Genomic DNA, 12,266 nt, shown 5'->3' on the forward strand with positions numbered 1-12,266 from the left:
TCACTAGCTATTTATCTTGGTATAAATAGATATAGCAATACAAATTTGGTTAGAGACTAGAAATGTTATTTTAAATTGATCTATCTGTTCTGGAAATCAATTTGAATTTTGGAAGGAAAATAACTGGCCAATTTAAAGCTACTGGCCCAATGATAAATAAGTTTGCTAAGGAAGTAAATGATAGAATGAAATGTTTCATACATACCAGAAAAGTTATAGCAGCACTAATTATAATAAGAGGAAAAATGGGTAGAGAAAAGGGAGAAGGTTTTGAGGTTGGGAAGAGGACCCCAAAAGTTTGGGATCATAGACTGGTATTGGGATGCCTCAAAAGAATTCACAGGCTTGAACCCATCTCTTTAGCCAAAGGGCAAAGTTTATTGTAATTGTAACATCATTACAAAGCCGGCTGAATGTCCAAAAGAAATTAGCAGAGAAACAGAAGCAAGGAGACACATTTATCCAGCTTTCTATCACTGATATGCTAATTCTATGGCTCATAAGTAGGAAGGAGTGATCCTTTGGTTCTCACTGACCATTATCACTATTATCTCAAGAGTTTTGTCGGTGGGACTATCTTGAGGATAAAAGCTATTTGACAGTCAGTAATGAATTGAGGAGTGCTCTATTCAAATTAGACAGATTGTTGTTCTTAGGTTGGGAGCATGGGAAGTTCCTGAGATAGACACCAAAGCCAGAAGATTTAGGATTACTGAATTACTGTTAGAACAGAAGCCCCTCCCCCAATCATATTACATCATCATTACATATTACAAATCACAAAATCATATTACATCAAAGATTATAGACAATTGGCTTTAGAATGGTCAAAGAAATCATAATGAATAGAATATTATTGATTTTAAGTAATTACAGACAGGAGAAATTTAGGGAAACATGACAAGAAAAATATGAATTAGTAAATAAGAAAATGAACAGCATTAGGATAATATATAAAATGACAGTTCCAGGGTCTCCTGAGGCTTCTTTTCTTGGCAGATAACATGTCATATTTTCCCTGATTCTGCTATTTTCCTATTTATCCTTTCAAAAGAGAAATCCTCTGAACCTTGTAACAAGTTCCTATTCACTTGCTCAAGATCAATTGGTTCTGAGGAGCACACAGGAGGCCCTCAGGTCCTTGCTAATTGATTGTCCATAGTCTTCATCTTTCCCCAAGGGACTCCAGGTATCTAGCATATTAATTCCAAAAATACTTGTCCTTCATCTATCTTCACTTTGACATTAGCAAGCCTCCATAAATCCAAGCCCTTGAATTGTTGGAGAAGAAAAGCCAACTAAAGAGTACTTATGTAGACTAACTTCAGTGATAAAGTAAAATCAGCTGTAATCTCTCTAGCATTTACGCCTAACAATGGAGTTGGGCACAGGTGTCTGTGTAGCAGAGGACATAATGCCTTTAAATTAAATAGGCTCCAAAGCAACCTGAGTTCAGTGGTCCTCAAGTAAAGCCTAGTTACATATTACATCTTAGCTGACCATTACCCCATTATTTCAGGTGAGTGGATCTTTGAAGTTTGTCTCACAAAGATGGCAGAATATGGGTATTCAGAGGTAACAAGACAAAGATTTAGGTAGAAGAGGATCAGTATAATTACAGTTTTGCTGCTTCTTTGGCCCTTGGTGCCTTTATCTTCTGAAGGTATCCTCAGGAGGTTACCCAATTTCTTCATATAGACTATCTAAGGCTCATTCTTTTTTAGAGGATGGGAAGAGTGAACAGGAGTAAAGAAAGGAATTGAAAAGAAGAGAAAGGCATTGAGCTAATTTAATTCAGTTATAGCTATATTACTAATTCGTGGTGGAATTGGAGTAAATCTTTTTCCTCTATGGGCCTTGATTTCCATTTACGAAATAATTAGAAAGCTGGAGTTGACAGTCCCTAGTTTGTTTTTTAGTTCTGTAACCTTTAGAATTTCTACAAAGAAAGAGTAGGAGGGTGTTAAGTTAACATGCCAGCTTAGGCTGAGGACTGTCAGAAGGAATAGTTCATGTGATTGGAAATGAGCTATTTGGAGGCAGAAGGGAATTCATTTTTTCATTAATTTTTATTCATTTATTGTTTAGTTTTTTCAGTTATATCAAATTCTGAGTGACCTCTTTTTGGGGCAAGTTTCCTGATAAAGTTCCAGGTCCATGGCTCTCGCTCTAGCAAGTCAATCTTCTCTGACTTTCCAAAGTCAGCTAATCATCATAATAGCATAAATGTCAGAAACTTCCTTTCTCTAGCAACCCTATAAGGTAGGTTGGAGTATTGCTGTTTTCAATTTCAGATACCTTAAAAATTTGACACTTTTAACAGTTCTGTGATCTTAGACAGAGTTGAAAATTGGTCTAACCTTAAAGGCAGAGTTTTTTGTGCTGAGCCAGGCTGACTATGTCTTATGTAATGGTGATAACAATGGAAACCTTTCTTGGACAAGGTAGTTGGATAAAAGTATTGGGAAAATATGGTGGCCCAATTTGAAGAATGGGAAGCTTAAAGAAAAGCTTTGGAGTTATTTCCAGCTTAGCCTAGGAAACAGGGCAAGCTGAGGAAGTAGGAACAATTGGTAAATTGGAATTAAACATTTCCTATACCTACCTTTGTAATTCTAATTACATTTGTTGGTTGGTCTGCATTTACTGGTGGCCTGGAATGGGATGAGTGGAATTGAGAAGGTAGAATAGTGTTATTAAATCCCCAGGATTCATTATTTGCTTTCTGACCTTTCCCCTTGACAGGTCTTGGCAATTCTCTGTTTGGGTCCCAGGTCCCAAAGCCCTTCTCATGTACTCTCTGACTTTTCTAAGTGCTCGGCAACTGATCCAGAATGAGGAGGCCACATGTAAAATCTTGGAATCTATGCCACGGATCATATATATTATCATATTCAAGGTGGCTTTCAAAGAAAATAAGAAAAAGCTGCTGTGTGAACTGGTGAAGATGTGGCCTTACTCCCAACTTAAATTCCAACAGCTGCTGCAGACATGTTGGTGCTTCTCTCGGACATCTTCTGAGAAGTGTTCTGAATGTCGGTGGCCTCTCGTATATAATGAGTCAACTAGAGGCAATATTGATGCCATCATCTTGGGACTGATGAAATATATAAGGAAAGTACTCATGGATGGTTCACAGAAGCTCCCAAACAGGTTTGTCCTTAAAATACGTGGGAAGTTTTATTTCATTCTGGGAAACAGATTCTGTGAATTTATTTCAACTGTCATTTGCTAAGCTGCTTTCATACGAAAGAATACTAGGGTGGGGATTCAAAGAGAGGATGGATACAGTACATATTTAGATTATTTAATACAAAGCAACCTCCATATGGGAAAAACACTAGACTAGGGAGTGGGAGTGGGAGTAGGTGTGGGGAAGGGGGTGGGTGTGGAAGTGGAGGGAGGATGGAAAAAATGACTACAAGCAAGAAATGGTAAAACTTTGAACACCCACATTAATGAAGGTAAAATTAAGTGAACAAAATGAGCACTAAATTACAAGAAAATATTAATAAGAAGCTTTAATGTAATTCCCTCAGAGTTGGGCACATTTAACATAAAGACAAGCAAAAAGGAAAACATAGAATTAAATAAATTTCTGGAGAAATAAGAGTTAAAATGTATCATTTGAGTGGGAAAGAATGATATCTTCTTTTAGATTTTGAAAATAGCTTTCAGTGATGAAATAAAAGTAAAGAGGGAGTTTTTTTAGTGTGAGTTCTGAAAAAGCTCAGGTCAAAAAGACGAAAAAGCTATTAGTTGACCAGGTTAATCAGGACACTGTATGTGTCAGAGAGAAATACAAAAAAGAAAGGAGTAGAAAGAAACATGAGTTAAAAACATCTTCATCCTGACACTGGATTCCTCTAGAGGAAATGGGGAGCACCTGAAGACTGAGTAGGGAAGTGATGTCAAACTTACCTTATAGGAGTGTAAATTTGAAGACGATATAAAGGGTGGATTGGAATGGGGGAGATTCTGGGAGCAGGGAGACAAACTAAGAAGCTATTCAAACAATCCTATTAGTTCCTAGGCTAGGTCAAGCTATGTGATGGGAGATGGGGAGACAACAAAAGAGATGTTCAAAAAATCAAGTCAACTGAAAACTGAGCATAAGGGGAAAGAGAAGGAAGCAAGATGCTGAAGGACCACAGTACAAGTACAAGAGCTTCCAGTTAGTTGGTGTAAAGCACCTAAGACTGACGTAACAGATTTGGCCTCAAAACCAGGAAAATCTGGGTTCAAGGCACACCTCTAATACCAGTTACTGGGCAAGTCACTGAAGTTCTCAGTGTTCCAGGTTTTGAGGTTGGAAAGGGACCTCAATCCAAAGGTGGGGGGTCACAGACTGTGTTGCAAGGTGTCTCAAAAGAATTTGCAGGCTTGAACCCATATCCAAGTCAAGGGGCAAAATTCCAAATGAATTTAGTAAAGCACCTGGAGCAAGGAGACAAAGTTATCCAGTTCATATCATTGCTATGCTAATTTTATGTCCTAGAGGTAGAACTGAGGAGTGGGCTGAGGAATTTAGTTATTACTGACCAGCAGAGTTAGGACCATCCTAGGCCAGAAGTCTTTAAAATCATTGACAGACATATTGTCAGAACAAAAACAGTCTAAGATTAGAGAGTCTCAAGATCACTAATATCTTTCCTAAAGTTTAAGTGAAGAAATATTATATTCCTAGGCCAGAGACTTTTACAATCATTGATAGATTGCTAAAACAATAGTACTCCAATGTTGGTGGGGTGGGAGGGAGAGGAAGGTCCCTCAAGATCATAGATTCCAAAGCCAGAAGACTTTAGAATCACTGATAGATTGTTAGAATAGAAGAACCCTAAGGTCAGAGGACCTTAAAATTATTGCTGTCTCCTCTAGAGGCTATATTCCATCACAGGCATTCTCAATAGAATTTGCAAAGAGGGTGATGAGATGTATTGGTAGAGGGAGTTTCCCATATTGAATTTATATTGAATTTCATATATTAATTACAACCTCAGTCTTGTATCTTGCCCTAAGAGATACTATACTTGGCACTAGGTATAAAAAAATGCCAAAGAGAATTAATCTCTCCCATCAGAAAGGCTACAATTTTGCAGGAGAGACAATGTATATTTAAGTATATACAAGGTATGAGAAATGAACGGACATTTATTTGATTTCCATAGAAAATTAAATTGGAGAAATGAAACTTAAAGTAGAAAACTGAAATCCCTAAGGACATCAAAGAATAATCAAGGGTGGAAGTTATTTTCCCCAAAAGAAATTAAGCTCCTGGGGGGCAAAGACTAGCAAAGAATATTTTGTTCTTTGTCCTTAGCCCTCCTCTGTTACCTCCCCCCTTCTAGAATGTAAGCTTCTTTGGGGCAGGGACTGGCTATGTAACGAGGGGTGGAGATTCATGTTGTATAACTTCAATAACAACATCTAATTAATGGGGAATCAGAGAAGGGACTTGTGTTTCAGGATAGGGAAAAAAAATCTGCCTTTTTGGAATTTCAAAGGTGACTCTACTCACCTCAGTACCCATTTTTATAAGAATTTAAAGTAAATCTTTCCTGCATTTACAAAGGTTTTTTTTTTTTCTTTCTTCATGATAGCAAGGAAGCGAACATTGGAGGACATCATGAAAGGCCCTATGTAGAAGATATTCTTTTCCAAAGCAGAGGAGTAGACAAATAGGTGCATTACAAAAAATAAATATCACCCCCCCTGCAGAAATGAAGGTTCAGTTCAAATGAGATCAAAGTTATGGTGTTGATAAGCTCTAAGTGTGGTTGAGGCAGAATTACAGAATAAATTATGGGGAGCTGAATAGGCTAAGAACATCAGCATGTCTCCTAATACAAAGGCATAAACAGAAGTGAGAAGAAGCATGGGCACAAGTCAGTAGATACATCTAGGATCTTGCCTAGCTGATCATTTTGAATAGAGTAAATATCAAAGGAGCAGTGATTTCTTAGTGATAAGTAGAAAGACTACATCATTAAGAAGTAAGGAGTCTTCAGACTTCCACCACCAAGATGAATGTATTCAGAGTTATTAGGAGAAGATAGCCATAGTAAATATAATAGCCAGGAACAGTAAAATCTCAACTCAATGAGAACCAGATAATTGAAGAAGCTGGAGATAGAAATGTATAAAAAAAAGTTGTGCTACTTATTAAAAAGGATCTTCTAGAAAACATAATAAATGCATGCATAAGAAGTGGTGGTATATTTGGCAAGATTGTTGGAATTAAGCAAATAAATAGCAATGTTTAAGAAGAAGGTTGCCCCTTATTGACAGATGGGTATTCAGTACCACTGAGTAGAGTAAGAGCCAGTGGAGATGTGCTAAACTCTGAGGAATGTATGTAGACAGTTTATCAGAGGGTGAGAAAACACTGAAGAAGACAAGTAGTTAGAAATTTCAAAGTTTGGCCTACTCATTAATTGCTGGCAAGTAGTGCAACTCTCCCCTGAGAGAATTTCAGAAATCTTTGGAAGTCATAGCTTTAGGAGTTATGTCCTTAGCCAGGAAAAAAAGGGTTGATAGTATTGTGGACACTAAGGGACAGGCTAAGGTAGTAAGGGCTGAGCCTGGAAACCTGACACAGAAATAAGCAAAATTAGAGTGGGTGTGTGTGTGTGTGTGTGTGTGTGTGTGTGTGTGTGTGTGTGTGTGTGTGTGTGTGTTTATGAGGAATGCATGAACGATTTGCCCTAGGGCTTTTTTTGAGAATAAGGACTGGATCTAGGATATCACTGAAATAGAGAATTCTTGGATAAATTAACTACCAAAATCAATGCTTTTCTGCCATAAACAGTCTTAGGAATTTGCCTAGAACACTGAAAAATTAGGTGAGTTATCCAATCTATATGTGTCAGAGGTAGAACTTTAACCCAGGTCTTTCTTGAATCCTGGTTTTTGATTATGCCACAAAAACTCTCAAGAAGGACATGCAGACCTGTGATTATTTTTCAGTTGATGTCAGACTCAGAGGCATCCATCTCCATTTACCTCCATTGTGGAGGTGGAAAAGGCTATAGTTGGGGGGGGGGAAGATTATTTTGTCCAAAAGAGTCCATGGAGCCAATGACTTTTGGGATAAAATAAAAAGGTCTGTTCTTGGCAAAGCCAGTTATGAATATCTTGACCATACCAGTTGATTCTTCTGTTTAGTGATCTCTTAATTAGGAGGAAGGCAAGAAAAAGTGAATTTTGGACCTCTTATTATAAAGCTAATAGAAGTCAACAAATAAGTTGAGCCAGATTATGACTTGTTTTTTTTTTGTTTGTTTGTTTTGTTTTATTTTGTGGTTTTTTTGTGTGTGTGTGTGTTTGTATATTTGTATGTTGGGTTTTTTTGTTTGTTTGTTTTTGTCCTTAATTCAGGAGGCTACGACAACTAGATATGACAGGATTGTTTAATAAACATTTTCTTTGTAACTTGAGATTCGTGAGGCTGTGGACCATCTCAATAACCAAAGCCAATATCCACATCTTCCCTGAACAGTCAACATATGACTTAGAAAGTCAAGCAAGGGACAAGGTGACAGAAGTATCTCTAGCCACAACATTTCCAAAGGAAGTATTTGTGGATCTCCTGGTGGACCTTCATGTGGAACCTTTGTCTGAAGAGTGTCTAGAAGTAGCCCTCCAGAATAATGCCAACAGCCCTTTGCATATGCTCTGCCGAGATTTCTACTGTACCTATGACTTTGCTAGAAAGGCTGAAAAGTTCCTGTCTCTTTTGGACCCTCTGGCACTACGTAGAATGGACCTAATTCATAGTAGTATAACTTTGGGAGATATGAGATGGCTTGTGTCACAGATTATTAGCTTCCAAAACCTGCAGAGCTTGAAACTGCCTTTTTTTAATGAAAAAGGAGAATGGTGGAAAGATCCCATATTAAAGGCCAACTTTGACTTTTTTGCTGCCAATCTGAACCAATTGAGACACCTCAGGGAGATTGCCTTACGTAATATTTGTCTTTCAGATCAGCTGGAATATCTACTTGGGTAAGTGAGGCAGAGAGACAATGCTAAGCCCCATCTTCTTCAAATGTCCAGTCTTGAAATTTCTGCAAGGATATTGGAAGATTTTTGGCAACAATATCTGGTCCATTAGGCTAGGAAGAGCAGGTTAAATTCCTGAATTCAGACACATCTCATAACCACTGTAAGGTCATTAGAGGGAAGCAGTGGAAAGAATGTCAGGATAAGAGTCACAGAAGTTGGGCTTCAATCTGTGTGCATACACACACACACAAATACAAATATATAAAATTATGCATATTTCTATTTATCATTTCTCTGGACTGCATCTTTCTTTATATATCCTTTATAGTTACTTTGAGTATTTATGAAAGATAAAATAACTTATTCACTCAATGTCATTCTTACTATATATAATGTTCTCTTGGTTCTACTCATTTCACTCTTTGTTATTTGTGCAAGTCTTTCTATATTTTTCTAAAATCTGTGACAATAGTATGCCATTTCAAATATATATAATAATTTGTTCAGACATTCCCTGACCTAACACTACAAAGAGATCTGCTGTAAATATTTTAAAACAGAGATTATTTTCCTTTTTCCCTAATCATCTTTGGAAATAGACTAATTTGTGATATTGCTGGGTCAAAGACATAAGTAGTTTAATAACTTTTGGGGATAATTCCAGATTGCTTTATACATTGATTGGATCAATTTACAATTCCACCAACAATGAATTCAACATCCATTCCAACAGTTGTCACTTTCCTCCTTTATCATTTTAGCCAATCTGGTAGGTATAATATCTCAAGGTTCCAGATGCTGGAGTGATTTGCCATTTCCTTCAGTAGCTTATTTTACAGGTGAGGAAACTGAGGCAAACAGGGTCAAGTGATGTAATGTCCTTCTCTAAAATATAATGTTCTCTGGGAGCAGGTTTCTTGGGGGGCTTCTGGGAGCAGCCTTCCTTTCAGTTCAGTGTTATCACCCCAAATGCAGCCAGGAGCTAAAGTCCAGATCCTTTATTTTCTCTTTCCAAGTATTGTCTCCTTGCCTGGGCCCAGTAAGCTTTCTTAGAGGCCTATCTTTCTCCTTGGTTCTGAGAGCTCTTGCCACTAGTCCTTTGCCTCTGCCAGCTTTAGACTCTCTTCCTCCGAATGTCTCTAGCCAGCACAAAGGTGGAAATTGGAATGAATCTGACTCCGCCTCTGAGAGTGGGCTTGTGGGTCTGGCCTTGAGAGCTTCTTATTTATATGCTGTATACTGAGTACACACCAATCATTACATCACTAGGAAACCATTCTTTGTTGTAGGATTAAATCAGTGCTAAATAAGATTTAACCATTGTCTCCTCAATTCCACTTAGTACCTTGTTTCAAGTTCTGGCTCATAACATCTCCTTGTAGGAACAGATCAATCATACTGAACCATGCTAAATTAGATAATTATTGTCTTTATCAATTCCACTGTCTTAGTACCTTGTAGGAATCATAACAAAGTGAGTTTTGGAGAATCGCACAGATATAAAATATCTGTGGCCAGATTTGAATCGATGATTCCAAGCCCAGTGCTCTATCTAATGTGCCATCTCACTCAATTGTGATAATAATCTCTTCAAAATCATCTCCCCCAAATTTGAGGGGGAAAACACTTCCTTGTTGTAAATGAGCACAGTAGTATAAAACAAATCCATATATTGGCCATGTCCAAAACAATGTATTGCTCTTTCTGTCTCAAGTCTATAATTTTTCCATAAGGCCATACAGGTCCTATGCTTCTGCATCTGTCTTCCTAAGTCCTGGCTTTTCAAAGTATTAATGAGAGTTCTTAATTATTCTTTATGGTCATTTAATTATAATATTAATTTTTCTTCTACTTCTACTCTCTCTTTACATCTATTCTCAGAATCTATCCTTTTCATAATTTGTCCAGTAACTTCCCCAGATGATAGAAACCCCCTTAGTTTTCAATTCTATAAATATTTTAAAAATTCAACTGAATTATTTCCTTTTGCTTTGAATCTCTTTGGGACACGACTAGTAATCCCACTCACTAAATCAAAGGTTATATGCAACTTAATAACTTTTAGCATATAACCTTGCTTTCCTGAAACAGGTTGACAATTCACAACTCCACTGAAAGTTTATTGGTATGTTTCTCTTTCTATATCTACTCCAACAATCATCAATTATCTATTTTGTCATTTTTTGCCATTCTGATGGTGATATAGAATAGGTGATCTGTTTATATTCCATTTTTCCTTGTTTAGACAACTAAGATTGGATTTTTATTCTTTTTTTTTTTAACCTTTTTATCCTCTCCTGACAATTTGATCTCCATATTTGGGATTAGATTTGCAAATAACTAGTCTATATTTGATCCAATGCTTCCTTATATTGTTTAAATGTTTTTTTCACTAAACTTTCTATATGTTTCATATATGTGTTCAAAAGTCCTTTGAATAATTAAGAGGAAAGAAAAGTACAGATAATGTCAGTTCCTCATCTTCCCCACCTGTCCCCCATCCTTCATAGAGACTTTTTCTCTGTTTTCTAGAATATATGGGCATATCAAGTCAGCCTGCCACAATACTTGATGAGGCCCTGGAGTGTACATGCCTGGCCTCTTCCATGCCATTTGATCATTAAGTTTCACATCTTCCTGGAACTTTAGACATATCAGTCTGGGTTTGATGAAGCCATGGGGCCTCTCTGATTAGCATTGCTAGGTTTGTGAGCATATGGATCAACTAGAATTTTACAGAAGACCCTTCCATTTTTCCTTCCGGCCACTACTTTGATATTTTGATAAATCTTATCTGTGTTGCCATCATAATCTTAGATGATTTTGCTTAAATCAAAGATGGAGAACATGGACTTCAGAAAGGTGAGGGTAAGAGGATTTTAGCTATCTGCATTAGAACCTTCTGTTTGTTTCTAGGTGAGATGCAAATCCTAAATTGACTTACTTCTAATTCTGATATTTCTAGAATTACATGTCTCATGTTTCCAGGATATTTTCTCTTAGGTCTTCCTAAGTTTCTAAGGCTGAATGTTTTTAATTTCTTCAAAACAATCTTCCAAAGCTCTTTTTTATAATCCCTTTACTACACTCAGGCCTTCTTTGGTTATGATAAAAGATTCATTTTGATGGTCATTAATAGATTTTGTAAAATTATAACTTTTTTAAGCCCCAGTATTAGCAAGTTTCCTCATTAGTGCATTTTATTACTATTATATATATGTATATATATGTTATTATTATTACTATTCTGTATCTATCTTGGTCAAAATGTAAACTGTCCATAAACAGGGAAATTTGTTCTACTCAGATAGAAATCTAGAAGCTAAAGACATTCCATAAGCATGGAATAGGAGTGGAGATAGAAATGGACATCTCAGTTTTTATATATAAATCATATCTTTATTTTTTTATTTTATTTTCAGAGGTCTAGAGTACTCCCTGGAGAGCCTTCAACTTTCTTCTTGCTCTCTAACAAGCAAAGATTTAACCTACCTGTCCCAAAGTCACCATAGCTCCCATCTCATAAAGCTGGATCTTGATGGCAATAACATAACAGATCAACTAGACTCCTTCCTGGAACTTCTAAAATCAGTCTCAAACTCACTGATGTGGTTGAATGTGTCAATGTGTAGGATCAAGGATGCTGACTTTTATGAAATCTTGCCCTATCTATATTCCTGTGCCAGAATCTCCCATCTTGGTCTGTATGGCAACCCTCTATCTGGCTTCAGTATTTTTATTTTCATGAAGCAGTGCAAGAGCAAATTGTCCAAACTTAAAGCAATATCAGTTCCTGTCTTCCCAAACTCTGGTAAAAACCTGCTCCAGTATAATCATTCTCCTGTACTATTACAGCAACCTATTGGCAATGAAGTGTTTTCCTCTATGATGAATAAAATTCTACAGTCAGCAATAATAGAAGGATCTGCCAATTTTGACATGGGTGATTATTTTGAACTGCGGTAGTGGGCTATTAGGAGTTGGGGATGGGGGGGGAAATCTCACACTCCTAAGATGATAATAATGATAGTTTCATTTATCATTTTTGAGAACTATTTTAAATATAATCTTAACCAAGAAAGATATCCAAATATTCAAAACAAGAAATAAATCTCATCTAAAACCCTAACATTTTACAAAAGAGAACAATAAGGATATATACATATCTACTCACTATTCTTATAATCTTTGTGTAAAAACCTTTCATATCTTTCTGTTTTTATTTATCATTTTAAATAAATGTGAATTTAAAGCATTGTTTA

General features: G+C 36.6%; 1 protein-coding gene across 2 annotated transcripts; it reads left to right on the forward strand.

Annotated features, from left to right (window-relative positions):
* The first annotated feature begins 1,410 nt into the window (after positions 1 to 1,410).
* LOC141540146 (leucine-rich repeat-containing protein 14-like) lies at positions 1,411 to 12,266 on the forward strand. 2 transcript variants are annotated; one of them, XM_074263829.1, is made up of 5 exons: positions 1,411 to 1,519; positions 2,089 to 2,262; positions 2,746 to 3,153; positions 7,378 to 8,004; positions 11,427 to 12,266. In XM_074263829.1, exons 3-5 carry the CDS (start codon positions 2,792 to 2,794, stop codon positions 11,968 to 11,970), a joined length of 1,533 nt encoding a protein of 510 aa, XP_074119930.1. In that variant the 5' UTR covers positions 1,411 to 1,519; positions 2,089 to 2,262; positions 2,746 to 2,791; the 3' UTR covers positions 11,971 to 12,266. The 2 variants fall into 2 exon arrangements, with proteins under 2 accessions (XP_074119930.1, XP_074119940.1); XM_074263839.1 differs by lacking the exon at positions 2,089 to 2,262 and having other exon boundaries at positions 1,430 to 1,519.

This window comes from Sminthopsis crassicaudata, chromosome 1 (genome assembly GCF_048593235.1).
Source record: "Sminthopsis crassicaudata isolate SCR6 chromosome 1, ASM4859323v1, whole genome shotgun sequence".
Classification (NCBI taxonomy): domain Eukaryota; kingdom Metazoa; phylum Chordata; class Mammalia; order Dasyuromorphia; family Dasyuridae; genus Sminthopsis; species Sminthopsis crassicaudata.